Below are 26,604 nucleotides of genomic sequence, written 5' to 3'. Positions count from 1 at the left end.
CTCAGCAGGAAGTCTGAAGACCTGGGCTCTAGACACACACCCTGCTACTTATGAGCGGTGGGACCTTGTATGGGTCACATGACATGTGAGCCTCAGCTTCCACATCTGTGAGATGGGCAGTTGGGCCCAGGCCCCCGCGGTGACACCGTGTGACCGCCCCTTCCAGGGCCAGAGAGACCTGCCCCTGGGGCCCATCTCTCAGGCTCCTCCACGCCCCCAGCCCGTGGGCCCCGGGCACCCACGCCACGGCCCGCCCCGCAGGCTGGGAGTACGGCGTGGGCATCCAGCCCTCTGGCCTGCCTCCGGTCTGGAACTCGGTGGAGAAGACCTACTACTCCCGCCGCCGGCGGCGCTGGGCGCGTGTGCGCTGCCGGAACCACGGGAAGCTGAGCCCGGAGCAGGAGACCCTGTCCTTCCTGCAGCTGGTGAGGGGCCGCCTGGGCGGGAGCGTGGCAGGACCGCTGGCAGGGTCCACCCGGCCGTGGCGCGAGGCTGTCCCTGCTGTCCTCCCTGCAGGACCAGGCCGGCCCGGCCCAGGAGGAGGAGGGCTGGGAATACGGCGCCCTGGGCTCCAAGTTCAACCTGAACCCTCAGCCCCAGAGCCGGTTCCGCCGCCGCTGCTGGCACCGCAGGCTGGCCCCCAACAAGGACAAGGGCATCGCACCCGTGTTCCTCCTGGAGGGATCCCTGGTAAAGCTCAGAGGGCCGCGGCTCCTCCCAGCACCCGCCCCTGGAGCCGGGCCTGGCGGCGTGGCCGCGGCAGGTGCCCTAGGTTGGGGCAATGACGGCTGAGGGTGGGAGTCTGCGTCCTGGACCACACTGTCAGGCGTTGGAGGGTGGAGCCCAGAAGGGCAATAGGGGGGTCTGGGCGTGGGCACCCAAGAGCCTCAGGGAGACTGTGGTGGCAGGGGAAGGACCTGAAAAGGCTGGCCGAGAAGGAAGAGAACAGGCCGCCGTCACGGGGTCTCGGCAGGACGCTCAGGGGGAGCTCCTGGAAGCCCGCCCCGGAGAACACCCCGCCCCACCTGCCTTTCATCTACTGCGTCTTCAGCAGTGAGCCCTTCTGCGAGGCCGCGTCTGAGGGCGGGGAGAGGGCATGGGGGAGTCCTGGGGCAGGTGACAGACTCCACTCGCCTCTTCCCCAGAGCCCCACTACTACCAGCTTTTCTGCTACATCTACCAGGCCCGGAACCTGCTGGGCAACCGGATCCAGACGTTCCAGGGTAGGTGGCGGCACCTCTTCGCCCCCAGCTCCCCAGGGCCCATGGTGTGCCCTCATAGTATAAAAAATACGGCAAAGGAAGAGGGTGACGGGCATGCAGACCACCCCCCACTCCGGGCAGCTCATGGCCCTGCTTGGGGGTAAAGTCACAAAAGCCCCCAGTGCTGTGCAATTAGGAGGCGGAGTTGGGGAGGCATCACCTCGGGGACCACTTAGCTGGCCTTGAACAGTGAGAGCAAGAGGGAGTGGCCATTTGGAAACCAACCACATCCCTGTGCTGACAGAGGAGGGGCAGGGAGGAGGGGTGGCGGTTGCTGGTCCTGTGCAGGAGTCTGTCCTCTGTCCTGTGGGGAGGACCCAGGGAAGGTTCCAGGTGGGTCAGTGCTCCGCCCTGTCCTGCTCTGGCTCTGTGCAGGGAGCCAGGCTGCTGGAGGAGGGGCTGAGCCGGGCAGTGCCCACTGGGCATCAGCACCTGCGTGGAGAGGGCTATTTGATTTCCCCGACGCCAAGGCCACTTGCTGATGCTGTGAAAAGGCAGCCCGTGTAGCCTGGTCCTCAGAACTCCGGAGGAGCCACTGGCCCCCTCCCCTGCCACCCAGGCCCAGCCACGGCAGGGTAAAACATGTGGGTGGGACCAATGACCCTTGGCCTTGCTTATGCCCCTTTGCTCTGTGGCTTACACGGACTGGCTTTGGCACAGCGGGCAGAGGTGGGGCCCTGACAGGTGGCGGCCAGAGAGGAGCTTCACTCAGCTCAACAGTGAGAGCGCCCCCTCCTCCACCCTCCAGACCCCTTCCTCCGGTTGGTCTTCTTGAACCACAGCCAGTGCACCCAAACCCTGAGGAGCTCTGCAGCCCCCACGTGGGCCCAGACGCTCATCTTCCAGCACCTCCTCCTGTACGAGAGCCCTCAGGACACCAGGGAGAGCCCGCCGCTCGTGGTGCTGGAGCTGTGGCAGCGGGACTCCCGGGTACGCGGCTGGGCTGGGCAGAGGGGACGCGCTCCGATGGGCCTGGCTCGCAGGGCATGGTGTACACACTTCTGTCAGCCCTTTCCCTCCACTCTTGGGGACCTCAGGGGAGGAGCCAGGAGCCAGAATCCGCTAGCTTGGCACCTGTTCTGCAATTTCCCTCCCTCTAGGGCAAGGAGAGCTTCCGGGGACGGAGCATGTGGCCCCCAGTGGTCTGGCTGGATGTCCAACATCGGGTCTTGCCCCCCATGAGGTGGCATCCCCTTGCAAAAGAGTTGGGGGAGGAAGAGGGAGAGATCTTGGCATCCTGTGAGCTGATTCTTGAGACTGAGGTACTGGGAGAGAGGGCCCTGCTGGGAGGGGAGGTACTCAGTGCCCCACCTTGCCCCATGCCCCTGCGACATGTTCCCACAGACAGTGGCCCCTGACTTGGGGCCTGGGGAACCCAGCCAGCCTGCCCCGCTAACCTAGCTCTCCAGCCAGCATCTGCCCATGGGCTCGGGGGCCGCCTCAGCTGAGCTTAGGGACCTGCTGGAGTTGCGGATGGAGATTGGTAGGACCAGCCCAGTGGGGCCTCGTGCTCCCACCTCATCCCTTCAGAGTCTCAGAAGGAAGCTGCCGATCTTAAGCGTTCCCTGGAAGAACGGCGTCTTCACACTCCCCAAGAGCATGCAGCCCACGCTAAGGAAAATGGCGGTGGAGGTGATGCTGGTTGGGGTGGGGAGGGTGGGAGAGGGCAGGGAACGTGGAGCTCTCTGCTGGCCCTGCTGGGGTGGTCCTGACCCCCTGACCCAAAGCTGGGATGGAGATGAGAGAAGGAAGAGAAGCTCTGAGAGGACATGTTCAATTGTTTTATTGCACACTTGCTGCAGGGAGTAGACAGGGACTCACTCCCCATGGTGGATCTGAGCCCCGGGCTGCCCTGGGGCAGGGCTGCTCTCAGAAGGAAAGGGGGCTTTGAGACAGTGACATGAACCCGTGGCAGACCAGCATTGGGCCAGGCCCTGACTCCAAGGCCAGATGAGTCTCCCTTGAGAGTAGCATGGAAATCCCCAAGTGGGAACCTATGCACCAGCCACAACCTGGCAAAGAGCAAAAGATGGTCAGGCCTGCGGGCACTGGGTTCTTCCCCAGGTGAGGCCCAGGCTGGTCCTGAGGGCCTGACCAGAAGGGGCATGGACATCTCCTGGGTGCTCAGTGTCTGCCAGTCGAGAGCAATCACAGGGTGTGGGCCACTGAAAGGCATGGCGCGCTATGGAAGACAGGTCAGCAATGAGCTAGCTGACATTAGGGAACCTGAGAAATCTGGGTACCCCTGCTTGCGGGGGCCTTTGAGGTAGCCCGCCTCAGGAACTTCCTCCTCAGAGGACTGATGGGGGGCCAGCCAGGGCAGCCGGTGAGGAAGGACAATGCCTGAGGGCAGTGGACAGTCACAGTGGCCAGAGGGCACCTCCCCCAGGAGGGAGGAGAATCCAGGCCGAGGACAAGCACTGAGCCCGGGCCCCGCGCGCTCCCCGATGCGCCGTCACTGCCAGCACAGGACCCCTCACAGAGGCGCGGTCGCCGCTCCCTCTGGCAGATCCTGGCCTGGGGGCTCCGGAACATGAAGCAGGTGAGTTCCCCCCAGCTGCTGGTGGAGTGCTGGGAAGAGACCCGGCAGACAGAGCCCATCAGGGACTTCAAGACCAACCCCAACTTTGCCCAGTCGGTCCTCTTCCTCACGCTGGTAAGAAGGCCCCAGGCAAGGGCTGGGCAGCCCACTCCCCAAGCGCGGCCTCACGGGGCCTCTCTGGGCTGCAGTTCATGCCCACGGAGGAGGCCTACGCGCTGCCCCTCGTGTTGAAGGTGGTGGACAATAAGGACTTCGGCCAGCAGACCCTGGTGGGTCAGGCCAACGTTGACTCCCTGCAGCCCTACTTCTGTGACCCCTGGGCTTCGGACTACGTGCCCCCACGGCTTCCAAGTACGTCCTTACTCGGCCCTTCCCAGGCCTCCCCAATCAGCAGACACAGGGAGGGACAGGGCCCTCCCCGCCACTCCTGAGACGCATGACGTTTCCTCCACAGAGCTGTCCGTGAACAAGCACCAGGTAAGTGAGGGGCTCGAGGCCCACCTCCTCCCACACCACTTCCAGGACCCAGCTCTTATCCCTGAGGGCTCTGCTACCTGCGCACGGTGAGGCTAACTGTGCACGAGAATTCTAAAGCAGTGAGTCTCACCTCGACTGCATATTCGAATTGCCCGTGAGTTTTAAAAAATTCTGAGCCAGGCCACTGACCAACTCCACCAGAATTGCTGGGGGCAGGGCGTAGGGTCAGCATTTTTGTCAAGACTCCCCTTTCCCCTCCAGCCCCTGCCCCCAGTGATTACAATGTTCTCGGGGTTCAGACCCACTGCTCTAGAGCCGCGCTTGTCACCTGAACGCCCAGTAATCCTTGGGGCCTCTGACGCAAAAGCAGACTGAGGCAGTGGAGGTGCGGTGGGCGCTGAGGTCCTGCTGTCTGAGCCCTTCAAATTCAGTCTGAAGCTGTGGGCAATGAGAACAGGACTGGCCACACCCCCTCCTTGCCCCAATCCCACGTCTGACGACCTCAGAACGAAAGACCTGTGTGAGGTCAGCCCTGACCTCCACCCACTCCTCTCAGGAGGCAGGTGGTGGGTGGGCTGTGGGATGCCCGTCTGCCTGACTCACCCCTCTCCTTTCACAGTTCCTAGATGACCTTGTTGAAAAGTTCTGGTTCAAGTCCAGCAAAGCTGAGGTGATGTGGGCTCAGCCCGGGGGAACAGGAGCAATCCCAGGTAGCTTGGGAGGCGGGGAACACAAGCCTGGGCAGAGGAAGGCCAGCTGCCCCTCTTCCTCAGGATGAAGAGGAGTATGACGTGGACTGGTGGAGCAAGCTGTTCTGGGCCACGGGGGACGGCAAGTCCCTGAAGTACAAGGACAAAGACTACCACACCCTGGAGGTCTGGAAGCCCCGGGAGGGAGACTGCCGAGGTGGAATAAAACCTGCTGGGCAGCCAACAGACCCAGCCCCGATTCCTCTGGGACCACGGTGTGGGGGGTTTCCTCATTGCCACCACTCCCGGCCACACCTCTACCAGCCTCACCATTCAGGGACCAAGGCTGCCCTGGGACCCGATTGGGCAGACGCTTGGGGACAAGACCGGCAGCTGGTGGTCCCTCACCCCCGATCCCAGGAAAGGCCCTCTGGTCCAGCCCAGGCCTGCTCCCCAGCAGCCCGGGTCCCACGCACCCTCCCACAGGTGTATGACTGTGAGCTGGAGGCTGTGCCAGCCTTCCAAGGCCTGCAGGACTTCTGCCAGACCTTCAAACTCTACCAGGAACAGCCCAAGTCAGACAGCCCTGTGGTCGGAGAGTTCAAGGTGGGTGTCCAGCCGGCTCAGCTGCCCCTTCTCCTCACGCCCGTCTGTCCCAGCAGACTAATAAAAGCTCTCTGCAGGAGGGGCAGGGAGGGCTTGAAAAACCATTTCGGAAGTGGGGAAGCAGAGACTGACCCGTGCAGGGTTCAGAGTGGCCTCCCTTAACACAGGAAGGGTAAGGGCTGTCTCATCCCAGCTCTGGCCTGTGCACTTCCCAAGCCCAGAAGCTTTAGAGAAGCTCAGACCTGAAGGGGTGGGGCTGAGATGGGAGTTCCCATCAGCAGACTGGCAAGCACAATCCCTTTGCCCAGTGCCTCCTAGACACAAGTAGTCCCTGCACAGCACCTCTGCTGTGCCCGTCTCCACCCGACCACGTGACCCCTGTCCCTGCCACCCTCACATGCTCACTCTCCTGAGCTCGGCCAGGGCACCTCTTAGAGGGTTCTATAGAGCCAGCTGCCAAAACTAACCTCCCAAAATACACACAGGGCCTTTTCCGTGTCTACCCCTTTCCCGAGAATCCAAAAGCCCCCCAGCCCCCCCGCCAGTTCTTGGTTTGGCCTCATAAAGAAGACTTCCCTCAGCAATGCCTGGTGCGGGTGTACGTGGTACGAGCCATCAACCTGCAGCCCCAAGACTACAACGGCCTGGTAAGGAGTGGCCCAAACCTGCCATGCCCATCTTCCAGGGCCCCGCCCAGCCCTGCCACCTTCCACACCTGCCTACACCCTATGTCCTAGAGCTCCCTCAGGCTGCTACCACCCAGACTGCCACCTCGCCACAAGCTCTGTCTGTGCAAGGGGCTCATTTCCGCCCCACTCCTGCCCTCCCTGGCCTGACTCTCCATTTCCTGTCCTCCCCTCACCTGTGCCTAACCCCAGTGTGACCCTTATGTGATCCTGAAGCTGGGACAGACAAAACTTGGCAGCCGAGACACGTACCAGCCCAACACCCTGAATCCCATCTTTGGCACGTGAGCTGCCCCAACTTGCCCAACCCCACTCCTCCACCCATCCATGCAGCGCCGGGAGAAAGCCAGACTAAAGAACCTGCACCCCCCTCTAGCCGCCCAACCCCTCCACGGAGCCTTAGCACCAGAGGTGCTCACCATGGGAGATGAGCGGGTGGCCCAGTCTATCCTCCCTCTCACACGCTTGGGAAGGGAGCCAAGTCCCACACCCAGGCCCATCAGTGCCTGTTTCCTGCCATGCTTGGCGATGGTTATTAGCAGACAGCAGCCATCCGGGCTCTGTTCTCCATGGTCACAGGACCAAACCAGGGGCAGAGGCGCTAGAGGGGAAGCATGTAGGGAACATGGGCGCAGTCTCTGCTGTCTCCAACACCACCACCAGGATGTTTGAACTGAGCTGCACCATCCCCCTGGAGAAGGATCTAGAGATTGAGCTGTATGACTTTGACCTGTTTTCACCTGACGATAAGATTGGCACCACAGTTATCGACCTCGAAAACCGACTCCTGTCTGGCTTCGGGGCTCGCTGTGGGCTCTCCCAGTCATACTGCCAGTAAGAGCGGGCCTGGCCACAGGCCAGGGCACGGAGAAGGGTGGAGGGAGCCCACAGCCGGGAGCCAGGGCCTGAACCTGTCTCTCCTGGCCCCACTACTGGTCTCCTGCAGCCGAAAGCTCTCCAGGCCCCACACCTCTTCCTCCCACACATGCCCACAGGAGAGGACCCTTTAGGTGGCGGGATCAGGTGCCCCCAAGCTTCCTCCTGGAACACCACGCCATGCGGAAGGGATTGCTTCCTCCTCTGTTCAACCCTGACGGCGACTCTGTGTTTTACAATGGGAAGAAGTTCAAGCTGCAGCGCTTCGGTGAGTCCTGCACGCGGCCAGGAGGCACAGGCCCAGGCCTCAGACCGGGAGGCTCCAGGATGGAAGAGCTGCCAGAGGGCACGTCTTTCCCCTTCCTCCTGCAGAGGGCAGCTCTGGCTACATGCAGGCTGGGCATGAGGAAGGCGGGGGCCTACCTGGGAGAAGGGAAGACTACTGACCTCAGGATCCCCGCCTGTTCCTTCCAATCTAGAGCCCCAGCCCCCTACTGCTCGTTACTTGGGCCCCAAAAAGGAGCGCCTTGCACTGTACCTCCTGCACGCCCAGGGGCTGGTACCCGAGCACCTAGAGACCCGCATGCTGTACAGCAGCAGCCAGCCAGGCATTGACCAGGTACGAGGCCGGGGAGTCTGGGGTGGAGACAGAGGCACACCCTCTAGAGGCAGCCCAGAGGGAGAGGAGAGGCTGGGCTTTCAAAGATGCGCAGGGGCAGAAGACATGCACTCCTGCACGTTAGTAAGCAAGAAGTTCCAGTGACGCCGCTCAGCCCGGAGGGTCAGAGCTGGAAAACTCACGTACAGGAAACAGGCTGTGCGTCCACTGTGGGACGTGCTGAGGCGCCCTGGCAGCCAAGGCCAGCCTGCCTCAGTCTCTCCTGAGGGAGGGCATGGCAGCAGCACCCGTTTTGGTGTGCAGACCTGACAAATCTGGTTTGGCTATTAGCGGCAGGAACCCAGAGCAGAAGGAATAAAAATCCCAGGGGCCCTATTACCATCCACCCTCTAGCCATCAGAATGGCTCCTTTCACTCTACATTTCTCAAGCTGATACCACATTCTAGACAAAGTGCTCTACTGAGCATTTTTTTAAAAAGCATTCTCACTAAACCTGTTTAAAAAAAAAAAATTAGGTCAACTTCAAAAAAAATAAAAATGAGGTCAGACAGTTTGAAAGAATGTGTTTATCTTTCTCCCAGTGTTGGCAGTCCCATCTCTCCCTTTCCCACCAGCTTCATCCTCAGACCTCTGTGCTGTGATAGCTTCCTGCCCTCGGGAGGAGGCTGCACATCCTAAACAATCTGGAAATCTGGCCTGGCAATCTAGATTACTCTGACTCAGGGCCACTAAGCTGGCTAATAGATGGCTGCTAAATGGCAGGAACCCTCAAGACAGTTACAAGTGACGTCCCAGCCCCATGACCACCACACCTACCACCCTGACTGCATCTCCTCTCGGCCAAAATAAAGGAAAAGGGGGAAGCTGGGGGGCAGTTGCCTGACTTCCTGTCTGAAGTCTCTCCCCTCAGACACTGTACCCCACCTCTCAGTGCTGGAACAGGGCTCCCCAGGCCAGCACAGAGGACAGGGGCTAGGAACCCCTGCCATCTAACCCGTCTCTGCTCCAGGGAAAGATACAAATGTGGGTGGACATCTTCCCCGAGAAACTGGGGCCTCCTGGCCCCCCAGTCAACATCCGGCCCAGGAAGCCTAAAAGGTGAGTGTGGGCGCATCCCTACCTCCGCACTTCCTGGGGGCAGGCGCCAGGGCTCCCAGTACTGAGCAGCTGGCCTCTCTCCTCTGCTGGGAATCCTGGGGACTCCCTTCCCACCAGGGCAGCATCGGTGTGGGCATGGAGGGCGGCCACCAGGCCAGTCTCCCTCACCGAGCTGCCGCTGGGCAGCGAGTCCTTGGCAAAGCCTCAGGGTGCCACGGCCGCAGGTACGAGCTGCGCTGCATTATCTGGAAAACTGCCCACGTGGACCTGAAGAGCGTCAATCTGAGTAATGAGAAGATGAGTGACATCTACGTCAAAGGGTGAGGCAGAGGCGCAGGGCTCCAGCACAGCTCCCCAAGTCCTGTTCTAGCTTTCCTGTGGGTCCTCCTCATCCGGGGGTGACATCTCTCCACTTCCACTGCCCCTGGCGTCCACGAGCGGCCCTTCTCAAAAGGCTCCAGCTGGGGACTGGGGACAGTGCACATGAGCCCCAGGTGAGAGGACTCTGACCCCAGGTGGCTGTTCGGGCTGGAGAAGGACATGCAGAAGACAGACATCCACTACCAATCCCTGACTGGCGAGGGCATCTTCAACTGGCGGTTCATCTTCACCTTGGACTACCTGGTGGCTGAGCAAATGTGCGTCCTGAGCGAGAAGGTAACGTGGAGCTCCTCTTCCTGCTCCTCCCTTCAAAGACAGAACACTTGGAGTGAGGCCCTGGCAGAAGTCCTCTTCCTGGACAGTCCATCACGCTGCATATGGGCTCCTCAGAGGGCCCAGGTGACTCTCCTAAGAGAGTGGCGGTGACACGCTCCTTGCCATCCTTCAGGACTACATATGGAGCTTAGACCCCATGGTGATGAAGTTTCCGGCCCGGCTCATCATCCAGATCTGGGACAATGACATCTTCACCTACGATGGCTTCCTAGGTGAGCTCCTGGCCTAGGGCCCATGTCCCAGGACAGGGGGCTCCTTTGTGCTGACTGCGTTTCTCTGGGCTCAGGGGTCCTGGAGCTGGATCTGTCTGACATGCCCTTCCCGGCCCAGAACGCAACCATGTGCTCCATCAGGATGATGGATGCTGACCCCAAGTGGCCCCACTTCTTCCCGCACAAGCGCTTCTCCCTCTTTAAGAAGACGACTGCAACTGGCTGGTGGCCTTGCCAGGTCCTCGAGGACGGCAAGTGGCGCTTGTCGGTAGGAGCTGGGGAAGGAGTCTACCGCACGGCACTGCTGTGTCCCATCCCTGCCTCTCAATCCCCGGGCCTTACCTAAATCCCTCTTCCTTTGTGGGTCCTGGGAAGAGGCTCCCGCGACCAGAACTCAGCCTCCCACCCCCTGCGGTGTTTCTAGGGTAAAGTGAAGATGACACTGGAGATTCTGTCTGAGGAGGAAGCCTTAATCAGGGCAGCAGGACGTGGCCAGTCAGAACCCAACCAATACCCTACACTCCATGCTCCCCCGTAAGGCTCCTTGTTCAGAAAGCTGAGCTGCTGAACCTGGCAGTATACCCAGGGTGGTGACCAGTAGCGACAAGTGGAGGGGTAGTTACTTCCCACCATCTCAGCTCAGTGCTGTCACCATCGGGAGAGAACGGCCAAGGGGAGGGGGGAGATGGGGCAGAACTTGCTTTTAAAAAAAGAAAGGTCGTTGCTTTGGAAAACTTGATCTGAAAGTCCCCTCTGTCCTCCATTCTCAAACTCAACTCTGCTCATCAACAGGCGCTCCAACACCTTGCTCTCATGGTTTCGGTCACCCATTAGAAACTTCTGCTATGTTTTCTGGAAACGCTACCGCTATAAAATCATAATCATCTCAATCATATTGATTATCGGGCTTATGCTGTTCAGCTTCATGTACTCAGCGCCGGTGAGTGATGCCCCTGGGGACAGGGACAGAAGCACTGGTTGCTCTGGGCTGCCTCTGGAGAGAGCCTCCGGTAGCTACCTTCAGCTGACTGTTGCCTGCTCTCTCTAGGGCTATTTGGCCATGAAATGGGTCAAACCTGAGCTTCAGCTGGCTGCACCTAAGGATATGTTCACCAATATCATCAATCCACTGAACACCAGCAAGGCCAGCTCTTCCAACCTCACCACCCCACGTCCTACCCTAGAGTCTACCACAGGCCATTAACTGGAACTCCTGAGGGACACATGAATCATCTGGGCCATATTTTTCCAGATCTCCCAGCCCCACGGGCTAATTTGGCCAGGTTTGCCTGGCTTCTCTTTGCCCACTATCAACCCTATCCTAGAGCTTCTTGCCAATTATTTCTATCTTCTAGGACAGCAAAGGGCTGGGATATTCTGGCCATTCTGCCTAGAAACCACTTCCAACAAGAAAGTTGTAATTTTCCACTAAAATAAACAAGCTTTGTAACAAAGCCGCTTTGTAATTTTTTTTTTTTTTTTTTGGGGGGGGGGGGTTGAAGACCATATGAATGGCCAGCCTTTGGACAAGACTCCAGGGACAGGAAGCAGTGTCGCGTTTGGCACTACCTCCGTCTTCTGTCTCCTCCATGCGAAGAGGCTCTGAAGTCAGAGGGAGACAGAAGGAAAGGGCGGCAGTGAGGAGAGAACGCCCCGTGGGGTGAGCCGCTGGAGCCACACCAGGAACCCTCCTCCAGGACACAGCTGCGGTGCAGTGGCCAGAACAAAATCCAGCCCCATTTACGGAGGCAAACTTTGTTTCACGGACAAAATACAAGAGCTAGGACAGAACACAACATGTCTAGTCAGATGCGCCCCTGCACCTGAGCTGAAATCACACAAAACCCACAAATCTGCACTCTCACTCACATGCGTGCCCTCAAGAGCCCACCTCGGTCCCCCAACACAGGGGCCTATCCAATCTCCCCTTGACTTCAAAGACAAAAGAACCACTGGTTTTTTCAGTTCTACCTGGTCCTGAGGCCAAGCTCTGGATGGGTTGGTCCCCTGGCACTGTGGAGCTGCTCTCCTGTGGTGGGGAAGGGTTAGGCAGATCCCACCTCAATCCCACCTGCAGGGCGTGTTCCTGCCCACGATGCCTAAGTAAGCACCTGGAAGGCTAGAAGCAAGCCCAAGAGGATAGAGACCATACCCAGCCAAGGGACCCTCCTTTCCTTCTGGCTGAGCTGAGGATTTCACAATGGAGGAAAGGCAGAGCAAAAACTGGCTCAGCAAAATGCCTGGAGCCTTCTTAAACCCACACCTAGAAGGAAGAACATGAGTCAGAAGCTCATGTTGGGTTTCCATCAGCCATTTTACAAGTTTCCCTAAGGCTACAGGCTAGGAGAGCTCAGGCTAGGAGAGCTCAACTCTGGGCCCTCTATCCACCAATCTCATCACAGGCAGATAGGTGAACGAGCGGCATGTGACCCCTTGTCCAATGGCAGTGAATGAGGGCTGAGCCCTGGAGGATGACACTCAGGCTCTATTGCTCCATGACAACAAACTCTTCCAGGCACAGATGACGAGAGCCTATTGACCCCAGAGAACAGCAACTTTCTTATCCTTCAAGAAAAATAAGCCTGATTTCCTCCTGGGGAGTATCCAGGCGGAGGCTATAAGAAAAAGTTTTCTTACATTTTGGACACTCAAAGTAAGATTCCAAAGACCACGACAGACACAAAACATGCAGCTAAGCAGGCTCCCGTTGGTCCAGAAACATCTCCATGTGGTCGGGTCACTCAGCAAATGTTGCTTCTGGTGCAAATCCTGGAGCAGGTCTGTGTCAGTTAATCCCACTCATCCACGAGATCTTCCAAGCTCCTCTTGACTTGCACAACAACTTCCAGCCAAATAAGACTGAGGGCCGAATGGAAGAGCCTCATTGGGAAGATCACAAACACGCCAACCGAACCAGGATCCACGCTGACAAGCAGAGGCTAGAGCAGCGGGCCAAAGCAGAGAGCCTTCCCCGCGGACACCTAGTGAGGATCAGTGCAACATGTCTGTCTGCAGCCCTGGCTCCCACAGACAGGCATGGAAGGTCTTCTCAATCTCAGACTGCATGTGAAGAGAACAGTGAAAGGAGGGAGAAGCCTCCGCCCAGATTTCCAAGGAGAGCTGCTCAGGCGGACAGAGGCTTAGACCAAAAGCAAAAACGAATGGACGGATGGCGGGAAGGCATGAGGAGTGTTCCATCCGCTGCAGATTTAATCAAGAAGCACTGGGGTCCTGAGTCCAACACCAAGGCATCCTGGGCTATGAAGTTCTTTTCTGTGATCTTGGCATCATACAGGAGATGCTGTCTCCACCCTCTGAGCTCCCAGTGGACGGACTGCAGGGAAAGGCACATAACACAGCATCGCCCTTCGGTGGTGGGCTTCCCGAACCAGAGTCAGAGGTCCTCACAGATGACCATGGGAATACGGTGTCCCTGAACTCAAAGCTCCAGTGACAGAACATAGTCCCTGACCAGCTGCTGGAGAATGGAGACCACTGGGCTGTGTGGTCAGGCCAGCGCCTGTTCCTCCCACACCTTGTGGAAACAGCCACAGTGGGGGTGGCGGCAGGAGGGCTCAGTAGAAACGCTTTCGGCTCTGTTCCTGCCACTTGTTGTACAGTATGATGCCAATGACAATGGCAAACACGGAAAACACCAGAGAGAAGAAGACAATGAGGAAGAGGGCCAGGCCACTTAGGGGCGGCAGCGGGGCTGTCACTGAGGAAGCAAGAGAGAAGCAAGTCAGTCCCTGGGAGCCTACCCATTAGGAAAGACCACCACCAAGCTCTCAGACTCTCCCTTTCCAGCTGCTTTAATCCAAAAACGAAGCCGCCACCTCCTGCCCATCTGTAACCTGAAGACAAGTGACAAGAGGTGCCAGTGCCCCATATCCCTCCATGGAAGGACAAAGGACAGCCCTGCCAGCTGGGGGTGAGGTCCCTTGGCCCGCCCAGCACTGCGGCCCTCCCACCGCGGCCGTCTCCCAGGGTCTCCATGCTCACGCTCAGGCAGCTTCATGTTGTCCACCGAGGGCAAGAACACGTCTCGATGCAGCTTCTCCTCTTCTGGGGTTCTCTCCACTGTCAGCTCAAATAGCTTCATGGAAATGATGTCATGGTTGTCTAAAGGAAAAAGTACTGCTCAAGCCCCCTCAAAAAGAGTAGTCTTGGCTGAAAACGGTTTGGCTCAGTGGATAGCACATAGGCCTGCGGACCAGAGGGGGGGAGGGGGAGATGTCCCAGGTTCGATTACGGTCAAGGGCATGTACTTTGGTTGCAGGCACACCCCCAGTGGGGGATGTGCAGGAGGCAGCTCATCGATGATTCTCTCTCATCGATGTTTCTAGCTCTCTATCCCTCTCTCTTCCTCTCTGTAAAAAATCAATAAAATATATATATATATATTTTTTAAAAGAGTTATCTTGGAGTATCTTGGCTCAAGCTTCCAACTCCACAGCTAACTAGCAGTGACCTTGAAAAAAATAATTGCAACCTCTGTTTCTCATCTAAAAATAAGGAAGGATAAGACGGAAATGTTCTATAATATTCTACAATTTTATATATATATATATATATATATATATATATATATATATATATATATATATATATTTCAGAAAGATATAAACATCAATGATGAGATTCATTGATTGGTTCCTTCTGTACACCCACATTGGGGATCTAGCTCACAACTCAGACATGTACCTGGACTGGGAATTGAACCCTTATCTCCTGGTTCATAGGTCGACACTCAACCACTGAGCCATGCTGGGCGAGCTCTCTCTTTTTAAAGCATCGTTATAAACTCATCAATTCAAACACATTTGACATGTGTCAATACACTGAGGTGGTACATCTTACTGATGCTCACCTCCACCCATTTTGTTCCAGTGGGAGCCAATGCAAGTTGGTTTCTGAGTCTTTTTTCACAAATCCAGAAGTTTTTTAAGATTTTATTTTATTTTATTGACTTGTTTTCTTTTTCTTTCTTCTCTCTCTCTCTCTCTCTCTCTCTCTCTCTCTCTCTCTCTCTCTAGAGAGAAGAGAAGAGTCAGGGAGAGAAAGGGATGTGAGAGCATATCCTCTATGGGGGATCGAACCTACAACCCAGGCATGTGCCTTGACTGGGAATCAAACCAGCAACTTTATAGTGCACAGGATGACGTTCAACCAACTGAACCACACTGGCAAGGGCCCAGTAATTCTTGATAGCTTCCTTGCTTTTCTGGAAAGTTCCCACTTGTACACTTCTTGCCATAGATCTGCCATTTCTTCAAGAAGCTCCTGTTCCTCTCAGTGGAGACTCGTATTAAGAGACCACAAATCTGAATGCCATGGAGTTATGGCTACTTGGTTGGATTTCTTGCCATTTCTATGACTAGAATGGCACCTACACCTGCTTAGACTTAAAATGTTAGCAAACCTTTAGCAAATTCTGAAAAACTGGGTTTGCCTTCAATGAGGTTTTTGCTGTCAGGACTGAGTGGAAGCCATGGACAGAATAAAAGACAGGACACTGCTCCTCACAATGTGGGACACCAATGACTGGGACGGCTAGAGTGTACCTCACTTTCTCAGCCATTTCAAAACCCAATGCCTAACAGTAAGGTGTCAACAAAAAAGACCTTAAGAGAAAGAATTTCTATTCAGGGACATTCTACGGGCAGAGAACAGACTCACTAACCTAGGTATTACCACCAAAACCCTAGAGCAAAGGATTCCTTAGGGTAAACAAAAAATGACTGAATTCTCTTTGGTCATTTCTGACAACCTCCCATTGAAAATCGTACCAGGAAGTTAACTGACAGGTTCTAGAAACATGTAAACTTAAAGGAAAATGCAAAGAAGACATTTCAACTTGAAATACATACCAAGATTACCTAGCAAAGATCTAAAGCTTGTGCCTCTGTGCCTGGGCCCACAGCCTCAGCCTCCTGCACAGTACTCAGCACTTGGCTGCCAGGGCAGAGCAGGTGAGGGCGGAGTGCTGCGAAGGGGCACCGGGACTTCTAGCAATGACGGAAACACTCTGTCTTGACTATGGAGGTCATGACACAGGTGTAAATATTTGTCAAAACTCTTGCCCCGGAGAAACCAAGATGGCGGCATAGGGTAGACAGCTGAATGCAGCCTACCACAACAAATTTGAATTTAGAACTGGAAAACAGGGGAAACATCTCCCTGAAGCGCCGGATGGCTGACTGAGAGGAGGCTCTACCATCTGGGAAGGAGAGAGAAGGCACACTGAACCTCAGGAACTGTGAAGGTGCGGTGAACTGTGCACGCGAAAAGGCAGCCGCCAGACTTCGCTTCCAGCTTGCTTGCGGAGCACGGAGAGGGCGGGCCGAGTTCGCTGCTGGCTTACTCCCTGCACGCAGAGAGGGCGGACAGCTAATGTGCGGCTGGCTTTCTTGTGCAGGAGGAAAACAGAACCACCCTATTGCTCTGATAGACAATCCCAGACAGGGAGAGGCCAGACTGTCAGGCAGTGGGCGGAGATCTCTCGGAGGTGTGTGAAGCCAGCGGCCATTACTGCGGGACTCAGAAACCAGACCCTCATAGGGAGGGGCTGACTAAAGCTCGTCTGCACCACCCCGAGACTCCGCCCCATCCAAGCGGAGCACAGAAGCCCTTCCAGTGGCTAGCTTTCTCATTTGGCTCGAATAGGACTCTGCAAGGGAGAGGCAGACAGGAATCCAAAGCTTGTATGCACCTATACCAAAGAGGTGCGTGTGCCTGCAACCAATCTTCGGGATTCACCAAAGCTTGGCTGTGCCACCCCGAGACTCCACCCCATCCAAGCGGAATACAGAAACTCTCCTAGCTGAGCTGAGACACTTCTGATCCTCATAGCCAATTGGCTTGGAGATCAACGCTTCCCAGTGATACCAATAACAAGCAAGGCTTAACAACTAGACTGCACACACAGCCCACAAAGGGCTACACCAAGACTGTCCACCTCAGGTAACTGGGAGGCTGACCCACTCAACCATATAGGACACCTTAGCACACAAAGCCACCCTACCAACTCAGGGAAGCTGCGAAAATGCCGAGACAAGGAAACAGATCACAAACAAAAGAAATGGAGGACAAGAAGCGACTGGATATAGAGTTCAAAACCACACTTATATGGTTTTTCAAGAGTTTCCTAGAAAAGGCCGATAAAATAAACAAGACCTATGAGGATATGAAAAGGGATCAACTAGAAATAAAGAATACATTGTCTGAAATAAGAAATATTATACAAAGTCCTAAAAACAGAATGGAAGATCACAAGAATCAAGTCAAAGATTTGGAACACAAAGAGCCAGAGGACACTCCTCCACAGAAGCAAGAAGATAAGAGAATCCAGAAAGTTGAAGATAGTGTAAGAAACCTTTGGGACAATTTCAAACGAACCAACATCAGAATTATAGGGGTCCCAGAAGAAGAGAGAGAGCAAGATATCGAAAACATACTGAAAGAAATAGTGACAGAAAACTTCCCCCACATGGGGAAAGAAATAGACTTACAAGTCTAGGAAGTGCACAGAACCCCAAACAAAAGGAATCCAAAGAGGACCACACCAAGACACATCATAATTAGAATTCCAAGAGCAAAAGACAAAGAGAGAATATTAAAAGCAGCAAGAGCAAAGCAGGTAGTTACCTATAAAGGGGTACCCATACGATTGTCAGCTGATTTCTCAACAGAAACCATGTAGGCCAGATGGGAATGGCGAGCAATATTCAAGGTGATGAATAGCAAGAACCTACAGCCAAAAATACTCTACCCAGCAAAGCTATCACTCAGAATCGAAGGCAGGATAAGGAGATTCACAAATTTAAAAAAGCTAAAAGAGTTCATCACCGCCAAACCACAATTATATGAATTGCTGAAAGGGGTTCTTTAGGAAGAGGAAGAAGATATAGATAAAAATTATGATCAACAAATACGTAACTATCAACAAGTGAAACTAAAAGCCAAGGGAATTAAAAAACCTGATGAACAATATTAACTGGTGAATATAATAGAATCAGAGGTATGGAAGGGGAGTGAACTGATGATTTTTGGGGAAAAGAGGAGTGGGGTTGCGGGAAGAGCCTGAACAAAAACTGTGCACCTATGGATGAGGACAATGGGGGGTGGGGAAAGGGCAGAGGGTGGAATGGGAACCTGGTGGAAGGGAGCAATGGGGGGTGGGGGGGGGGGGGAGGAACATTTGTAATAATATGAACAATAAAGATTTATTTTAAAAAAACAAGAAAAACAAAACAAAACAACCTCTTGCCCAGCCAGGTATAGCTCAGCAGTTGAGCATCGACTCAGGATCCAAGAGGTTACCGGTTCGATTCCCGGTCAGGGAATATGCCCAGGTTGCAAGCTCAATCCCCAGTGGGGGGGGGGGGGGGGGGCAGGTGGCAGTCAATGATTCTCTCTCATCATTGATGTTTCTATCTCTCTCTCCCTCTCCTTCCTCTTTGAAATCAATAATAAAAGCAAACTCTTCCAACTATGTACTTCTGTTGTATGGAAAGCACATCTCAATAAAGTTGACTTTTTAAAAAAAAAACCATGATTTAAATTTAAAAAAAACACACACACACAAAACTATGATTTAAAAAATATTTCATTTTAAAAATCCAGATTCCCAGCTTCTCTTGAAAAACTGACAGCATGGCCACACTGGGCCCACATTTGCTCTTGGCCATGATGCTGGAACCAAGCAGCTGTTGCCCATTTCAGATGGGTGTTTCCCTTTTCTATTAGCTTTATTCATAATAAATTATTTCAAAAAATCCCAAGAGTTTGGTTCTTTACCCCTTTTCAAATGACGTTATGATTGGGACTGGAGCCAGGGGAGAACAAATGGGACAAGGAGAAAGGAAGTCGGAGGAGACAGGAAAGAAAAGCAGAGGGTACTATCAGTGGCACAGACCTTCGGGGCACATGGTCAAAAGAGCTGACGTGAGGACGCAGAGCCAGGACTGAGAACAGAGTGTCATGTAGGCAGGGACACAGAGTCACTCTCACTAGGAGAGTGCTAATGCACGGTCGAGACATGGGTCCAGGTCAGTGTGTTCAGAGCAGAATGGCTGGAAATGGGAGCATCTCTACACATGAAACCCAGAAGTCTGAGCACAAAACAGGGCCTGGGGGGATGGCAGAGTCAAGGGGGACGGCAGAGTCACGGAGAAGCCTTGTTCAGAGAAGGGGAACTAAGTACATTAGGAGTGGGAGGGAGGAAGCGGACTAGAAAGGTGGTATCAGAGTCAGAAAAGTACAGAGCTCAAAACACAGCTGGAGAGCGGGCTCCTAGGACAGGCAAACACTACTTTCTTGTAGCTCCAACCATCTCCTAGGACAGCTGTCCAAGGCCAGCCTAGACCTGGGGTCTTAAGGAATCTGGGTAAGAGAATGCAGGAAGATAAGCACTTCCAGAATCTTCCACTGCTTGTCTGGATCTTGCCTCCAGAAGCTTCACCGCGGCCTGGCCACTGAGACATGACCTCAGTCAGGGCAAATGAGCAGTGCAGTGGGCGTACCTGAGAGATCCCCGGTGACGGAGGAGGTGCCAAAGTAGTAGCCCCGGGGCAGGCGGACCCCGGGCACCTCAATGCAGTCCCTCCACTCATGCTTGCCATCAATGTCCAACATTATCTAGAATAAAAAGAAGAGAGGAATCAGGACCAGGCCCCGGGAGCAGGAGCCAGACGGCCCATACTGCCAACTGGTGCCAACTCACCGTCAAATGCCTCTTGACATAGCGAATCACAAGGAAAGTGTCATGCTGGAGATTGCGGACAATGGCCGTACAGCCCCCCAGCTCTGTTGGCCGCCCATCCCGCTCATGATCATAGCTGAGGGAGCCATTGTTCACCATGGCGGAGATGTAGGGGAACACCCGCTGGGAAGGCAGGGAAGGAAAAGCAGAGGACAATGAGGAAGGACTCTTAGGAGCCTGTGCAAAGAGCAACAAGAACTGCATATACAAGCTGAGCACATACAGCGACCGGACAATAGCCCAGCCTCATCACTAACCACCTGCTAGAACCCACACTCCAGTGATGTGGCCCAGGAAGCGACTAACTCTGGCCTTGGCTCCAGGGATCCTCCTTGCAAAAGCCTGGACAGGTCCCGACTTGGTCCCTCTAAGGCTCTAACCTCCTCCCCGAGAACACCATTTTGCACTGTTCTTTTGCCCCACACTAGTGGCTTTTTGTGTTTACGTACCTATCTACCCAACTGCCATGTAAACTCCTTTAAGAAAAAATAATTTGTTATGCTTTTTCGCATGTCTCCACATTAGCATATTTTCCCCTTAACCCACCACTCTCTGAGTGTTTTGCACACAACAGGTATCCTGAAAATACCTTTTGATGAGGAAAATCTTTCCATTCAGGATAGTTCCTTTCAAATTCTAAAATCCTATAAGCACTGATGCCAAATGGACCAGGACTCAAAAAGAATCAGGCTGCTGGATGGTGTTCTCCAGCCAACATGACTGTTTTAGCCAAAACACCTTCCAGCCCCGTTAAGCTTCAGCCACAACTTCTCCCAATAACACACAGAGCAAAGTTCTCCCAGATCCCACCCACTTTCCCACCCTACTTCAGAGGCCCTCTACCTTCAACAAAATTATAGAAGCACATCTTCCTTAGAAATTCAGAGCAAGCCCAGTGCTGGGCAGTGCAGGTGGAAGGAGAGATCACATGACACATGCCACTTGGTGAGTTCCACACTGTCCCCAATATCAGCATGCAAGGTGAAGATGCACTCACAATCAGAGACTGGTGACTCTTGAGAGCCACATGGATTCTAAACAGTAGCTAATGTTGGATGAGCACACAGGGAAGAAAGGATGGCCATGGTGGGTCAAGAACTGAATACCTGGATTCCTGGAGAATATCGCCTCTTCTGGGCCTGAGAGGGTCCAACAGGTTTGAAAACAAGAGAGGGCACAGAAGACAGGAGACCAAGTCAGAAAGAAACAGCCATCGGAGAGCCAAGACCCAGCAGAGGTGGGTGAACAAATCAGTCTCAATCCCTAAACAGAAATTTAGCGTCCATGGAGGGCACTCAAGTCCTTGTGCCTCTCAAAATTATAGGCAAAACTATATGCACAGGTGCTTGTACATTATGAGGAGAGGAGGTGTTACTATGACCAGGACTGCAAAGAAGTCCTCTGCGAGGACCTCTCTCAGGTCCTGAAGCTTACAGAAGCTTTAAAAACACACAGCACTACACCACCCAAGCAGGCCCCACCCATGTCTCTGAGAGCCAGGTGCCCAGACTGCAGTGTTTCTATGGCAAGGAGAGAGACATCGCTAGGTTCTTCCAAATTCAAGATGCTGTTTACTGCCCAGGATCTCAGGATATAGCTAGTGCCCAGAAGACAAAAAGCCCAGCACGTGAGAGGCTGTGAAATGAACATGAATCCAAACGGATCATTTACCCTCTAATTGAGCCTGTGGACATATATTTCCAAACATATAACCTATAACATGTGGGCAAAGCAAAGCTCCGTGGCAGTGTTGAAACATGGCAGGTGGTTCAAGGATAGTTTTGCTCCAGTGCTAGCAACAAGAGATACCCACACTGGCTCGGTTCAGCCCCACCCTGCGAAAAGGGCGTGGAAGGGTGTAGAGCACAAAGCGTTCCTTCCTGATGCTTCCTGAGACCTGTGACCAGCCAGCACTGTTCCAGATGCTTTAGGTTCAATGGGAAACAACACAGACAGTACCTGCTCTCATGGAGCCGACAATAAAGTGGAAGAGACAAATTCTAAGTAAATAAAATTTCAGACTGTGATAAATACTGTGATGAGAACAGAAGAGGTGATCCAATAGAGACCAATAAGGAGACAACAGCTGAGAGCCAGGTAGTTAGAGGCAGTCCCCAAAGCAGCATGAGTTTGGCATATCTGTGGACTAGAAGACACAGGTGTTTGAAACTCAGCTAATAAGGACTGGGCAGGAGCCAGATCCCACTGTAAGGAGTTTAGGGTGGGCCTCAGAGCAGCTCCCAACTGTGAAATTGTACAGGACTACAACAGGAGAGGAAATGAATCTGCGACGATAAACTGCCAAAGGTACTCTTCTACCACTGTCATCTAGAACAGAGATTTTCAACCGTGTGCCACAAAGATTTTTAAAATATGCAATACCTGAGTATTTAGTCAGGGACATTGATCTCTTTTCCCTTAGACTGTCAAATAAAAAAATGACAATAAACCTAGTTGGTTTGGCTCAGTGGATAGAGCATCGGCCTGTGGAGTGAAGGGTCCTGGGTTCAATTCCAGTCAAGGGCACATGCCTGGTTTGCGGATTTGACCCCCAGTAGGGATGTTCAGAAGGCAGCCAGTCAATGATTCTCTCTCATCATTGATGTTTCTATCTCCCTCTCCCTCTCCCCTCCTCTCTGAAATCAATAAAAATATATTTTTTTTAAAAGACAACAGCTACACAGCAATAGTTGTCCGGTGCAAATGAATCAAAATTATACCTTCTGGCCTGGCCAATGTGGCTCAGTTATTGAGCATAGACCTATGAACAGGAGGTCATGGTTCAATTCCTGGTCAGGGCACATGCCCAGGTTGTGAGCTTGATCCCGTATGGGGCATGCAGGAAGCAAACAATCAATGATTCTCTCTCATCATTGATGTTTCTCTCTCTCCCCCCCTCCTTTCCTCTCTGAAATTAATAAAAATACTTTTTCCCCCCCCTAGCTGTTTTGGCTCAATAGATAGACCATTAGCCTGCAGACTGAAGGGTCCTGGGTTTGATTCCAATCAAGGGCACACACCCAAGTTTCGGGCTCGATCCCCAGTAGGAGGCATGCAAGAGCAGCCGATCAATGATTCTCTCTCATCATTGATATTTCTCTCTTTCTCCCTCTCCCTTCCTCTCTTAAGTCAATAAAAAATGTTTTTTAAAAATACATATTTACATATTTTTAAATTATGCCTTCTGATTTTTTGGTCAGATTGGCAAAAAGTATATTTTTTTGGTGTGCTGCAGAATTTCAGTAATTCGTTTATGTGCTATGAGATGAAAAAGGCTGGAAATCGCCGCTCTAGAACAACAGATTTGTGAGTACGTCACCAAACACTTTACAGAATGGGCTTGGTAAGAAAGTCCTAAGTGAACAGTTAGGGAAAGGAAGGGAGGAACAATGCCCTAGGGGCTCGATGATCCTAAGGCTTGCTTCATTTACCAACTCCTGACTGCCTAGAACCGTCCTCCACCTGAAGGGGGCTCATTGGTCCCAGGCTGGTGAGGCACCCAATATCCCAACAGAGGCGACTGAGGGAGCTTTAAGCGGCACCTACATGTTCCTCAGTTACAGTCGCCTCAGCAGGTCTAGAGTAGGGGACAGGCTTATTATTTTTTTAAAAGCAACACAGATAGCTACAATGTACAGCCAAATTTAAGAAACACTGCACTGGACACAGCCCCACAGCTTTCGAGCTGACCTGTCTCCTCCAGTCACTCATGGCCTCTGACTGTGCCCTCACATGAGTGAGTATTTAAATGCACCTTACTTTCCATGCCCAGTTAGGAGTCCGGAAAGTGTCTCTTGGGGACCCACTGGGACCAGAGGCTGGAGAATTACAATGACTTGGGCAAAGGTGGCAGTTTCAATCATAATTGAAGAGTCACCAAAAATGAGGAACTCCTGCCTAGTGTGTAAATCGCCGTCTGGAGGGTGGAGAAATGCTTTCACGTTTTTGTACTGCAAGGCTGCTTTTTAAAAAAGGGCACCTACACATAATTGTACCTTCAACATATCGTGATTGAAAGGAGACCTGTGGACTTGTGGGTTTCGAACCCTGTGCTAAAACTCCCAGACCCGAAGCACACGAGCTGTGAAGCACACGAGCTGTGAACCCCGGAACAGAACAGAGCAGACCTGGCCTATCGGCAGGGAGAGCTGTTCTCACTGCGACCACACCACTCCGCCAGCGGAGACCCTCTGCTGCTGGAAGCAGGGAGAACACACGGCACACAGGGTGATGATGAAGACGAAATGAGACGTGGAAAGCATCTGGTACAGTGTCCGGCATTCAGGAGGAAGTCAATAAATAATAAACTTCATTCGATCCATGACTAAATGAATGAATTCCAGGTAGAAACATTGTTTACCGGTTCTCATCTATACCCACAATGCTAAACACATCGTTTAGGGCAGTAACTCCCAGACCACTGGCTTGTCATGGACCAATAAAATCTCCAAAAATATTTTGGAGGTTAACAGGTTTACCTTGTGGTTTTCTGACCTACTAATACCTTAAAACACAATGACAAGACAACCATCTTTATAAACATCACTTTTTCATAAATATTTTTAAAAGAACATTTTAATGTCAAAGATAGAAATATGTAAAGTCATAATAAACATTTAGCATCTATTAAAAGTCACCTCACTGCTCTTACTCTTAGACCATGAAACTGTCTCCAACCGACAGGAGCTCATGAACTTGGGAGCCACTCTTTAGGGCAGTTTTTCCAACTAAGCCATCCTGCAGCTGAGTAAGGTGGCCGAGTTTGCTCCCTGAACCCAGACAGAGATGAAACACAGGGTGGGAGAGAACGGAGCCACAGGGCTACTGCGCAGACCCTGCAGGGTGGCCCTTGTGAGTGTCAGCTAGTGGGGAGACCAGCTGGCGCTTTCTGAGGGCTTCCTCTGGGCCAGGACTGTGTCAGTAACGAGCACATCGCATTCCTCTGATTATCACAACCCGTTCGGTGATAGCACTGGCATTCCCATTCACAGGGAAGAAACCTTGTTGAAGAGGACACAACTTTTTTTATAGGCTTAGCCTTGGCCCGTGTGGCTCAGCTGGTCGGAGCATCATCCCATACCCCAAAAGGTTGTGAATCTGATTCCCAGTCAGGGCACATACCTAGATTGTGGGTTCGATCCTGGTCGGGTTGCATACAAGCAGCAACCAACCAATGTTTTCTTATCGCTCGCGCTATCCCCCCCCCCCCCATCTCTCTCATTTCCTCTCTCTAAAATCAAGAAGCATATCCTCGGCTGAGGATTTAAAAAAGAGCTCGAACACAGGAATTGAGGAGTGAAAGCAGGATTGAAACAGGCAGCCGGAGCCCAGAGTCCTGGCTCAGTCACTCAGTGAGAGCTACATGGCTCTCAATATCTACCAACATGGAGAAACGCTTAGTATCTCCTGTGAGATACAAAACAAAACGCTAGATCTCCCCCTGAAACACGAAGAAACACTGGGGACGCTCCCAGGTGGAAGGAAGGACACACAGCTGAATGCACCACGGCATCGGCTTTTCTTTCGCCATGAAGGGCAGACCTGACAACTGGTGAAACTGAATAAGGTCAGTAAATTAGACAGTAGTATTGATATCAATATTAAGTGCCTGATTTTGATCACTGTGCTGTGGTTATGTAAGAGAATTCCTTGTGTTTAGGAAAAACAAGTGAAGTATTTAGAATAAAGGGAACATCTTAAAGAAAGGCAATTTGCTCCTTAGCTCAGGAAAATATACACAGACAGACAGACAGACAGACACAGATACAGACACACACACACACACAAAGGTAAAAAAAAAAAAAGGCAAAGTGCTCTGCCAGGATGAGTCAGTGGTTAGAGCATCAGCCTGTGAATGGAAGGGTCTTGGGTTTGATTCCTGGTCAAGGGCAGGTAGCTGGATTGTAGGTTTGCTCTCCCAGCCCCAGTCAGGGTGCATGCAGGAGGCAACCAATTAATGTTCCTCTCCCTCCCTCCCTTCCATCCTCTCTCAATGGAAAAAATATCCTTTGGTGAGGATTAACAACAACAAAAAAGGCAAAGCAAATGTAATAAGACATTAACATTCTGGGAATCTGCGTAAAGAGCACCCTGAATTCTTTATAATTTATCTATAAGTCTGAAACTATGTCAAATTTTTAAAAGATTAGTCTGGATCTAGTATTTGCCATCTTCTCAATTTTTCTATGTAACTAAAAACCTTAAAATGAAAAATTTTTTAAATGGTATGTTCATGTGATGCAATGTTTTGCTTTTAAAAAGTTGTTTGCATGTTTTGTTTTAGCCTTTTCTGATTTTTCTATAATGAGCTTTAATATAAAAAGAACAAACAAATGCCCCTTCTGCAGCATCTCCCTTCACTCCTCCGTCTGACCCTCCCTTTGGACTCTGGTGGAACACACGGAAGCCATTTTTCAGGCTTAGAAAATTTTGTAAGTCACTGCTCCTACAGTAATCTTCATCCAACTAACACTTTATGCAGGAATCTGGTACAAAGGTGACAGGATAACTCAGCAACATCCATCTTACATAGAGTGACATCAGTGAGGTTCTCACTTCACTGGGCAGCATGAGAAGGCCCCGGCTCCCGAGGCTCCCAAACTGCTACCAAGCTATACTAGGGACTGTCCCCGAGTCTTAAAGCTCAACTGAGGACACTCCAGCCAGCTAACCGCCTGGAAGACTTTCACATTTGTGAACATTACCATGATCTTTTAAACTCGTGGGATGATTTTAATCCCATTTATGTTAGTTGTGACCCCACTAGAACAAACCAAAATAATGTAATTTGAGGACTTCAATAGAGTGCTCTAGAACCAGAAAGCATTAAACTTGATGTATGTCCAAACACTGAACACTGAAGTTCATGACTTGTCTACCCCAATTACAATTGCCAAGATTCAGAACAATGCCTAATGCACATGTCTCCAGTTCACTGCTGCTCATCATTCTGATAGTACTAGAGGCCTTGTGCACAAAATTCATGTGTCCCTCAGCCCAGCCTGCACCCTCTCCAATCTGGGACATCCCTCTCACAATCCAGGACTGCTGGCTCCC

At 52.5% G+C, this 26,604-nt stretch overlaps 2 protein-coding genes across 5 annotated transcripts in view; one reads left to right on the top strand and one right to left on the bottom strand.

Annotated features, from left to right (window-relative positions):
- Positions 1-10,996, top strand: part of FER1L5 (fer-1 like family member 5) — a gene marked incomplete at its 5' end in the record, with an annotated part of 51,841 nt that extends 40,845 nt beyond the window's left edge. Inside the window, 25 exon segments of the mRNA XM_084900983.1 lie at positions 262-425; positions 523-789; positions 795-1,053; positions 1,146-1,223; positions 2,011-2,192; positions 2,363-2,524; positions 2,793-2,894; positions 3,772-3,918; positions 3,993-4,232; positions 4,901-4,951; positions 5,055-5,156; positions 5,457-5,576; positions 6,062-6,223; positions 6,455-6,546; positions 6,926-7,096; positions 7,258-7,406; positions 7,618-7,757; positions 8,768-8,856; positions 9,081-9,176; positions 9,372-9,513; positions 9,686-9,785; positions 9,860-10,053; positions 10,210-10,319; positions 10,578-10,725; positions 10,834-10,996. Coding sequence (XP_084757109.1) covers positions 262-425; positions 523-789; positions 795-1,053; positions 1,146-1,223; positions 2,011-2,192; positions 2,363-2,524; positions 2,793-2,894; positions 3,772-3,918; positions 3,993-4,232; positions 4,901-4,951; positions 5,055-5,156; positions 5,457-5,576; positions 6,062-6,223; positions 6,455-6,546; positions 6,926-7,096; positions 7,258-7,406; positions 7,618-7,757; positions 8,768-8,856; positions 9,081-9,176; positions 9,372-9,513; positions 9,686-9,785; positions 9,860-10,053; positions 10,210-10,319; positions 10,578-10,725; positions 10,834-10,989 — 3,623 coding nt within the window. The 3' untranslated portion in view covers positions 10,990-10,996.
- A 278-nt stretch (positions 10,997-11,274) lies between these two features.
- The window catches only part of LMAN2L (lectin, mannose binding 2 like), a gene marked incomplete at its 5' end in the record, with an annotated part of 29,957 nt that continues 14,627 nt past the window's right edge, over positions 11,275-26,604 (bottom strand). For 2 of the 4 annotated variants that reach the window (XM_084900711.1, XM_084900714.1), the window contains 4 exons: positions 11,275-13,503; positions 13,788-13,907; positions 19,310-19,424; positions 19,510-19,671. In XM_084900711.1, the coding sequence (XP_084756837.1) occupies positions 13,361-13,503; positions 13,788-13,907; positions 19,310-19,424; positions 19,510-19,671 (540 nt within the window). In that variant the 3' untranslated portion in view covers positions 11,275-13,360. Of the gene's footprint in view, positions 13,504-13,787; positions 13,908-19,309; positions 19,425-19,509; positions 19,672-20,654; positions 20,688-26,604 lie in introns of all 4 variants that reach the window. The other 2 variants (XM_084900712.1, XM_084900713.1) reach the window with 2 other exon arrangements.

This window comes from Pipistrellus hanaki (assembly GCF_964339955.1).
Source record: "Pipistrellus hanaki genome assembly, chromosome: 12".
NCBI classification, from domain to species: domain Eukaryota; kingdom Metazoa; phylum Chordata; class Mammalia; order Chiroptera; family Vespertilionidae; genus Pipistrellus; species Pipistrellus hanaki.
Note: the sequence above shows the minus strand (reverse complement) of the source record. Positions and strands in the feature narration are given on the sequence as shown.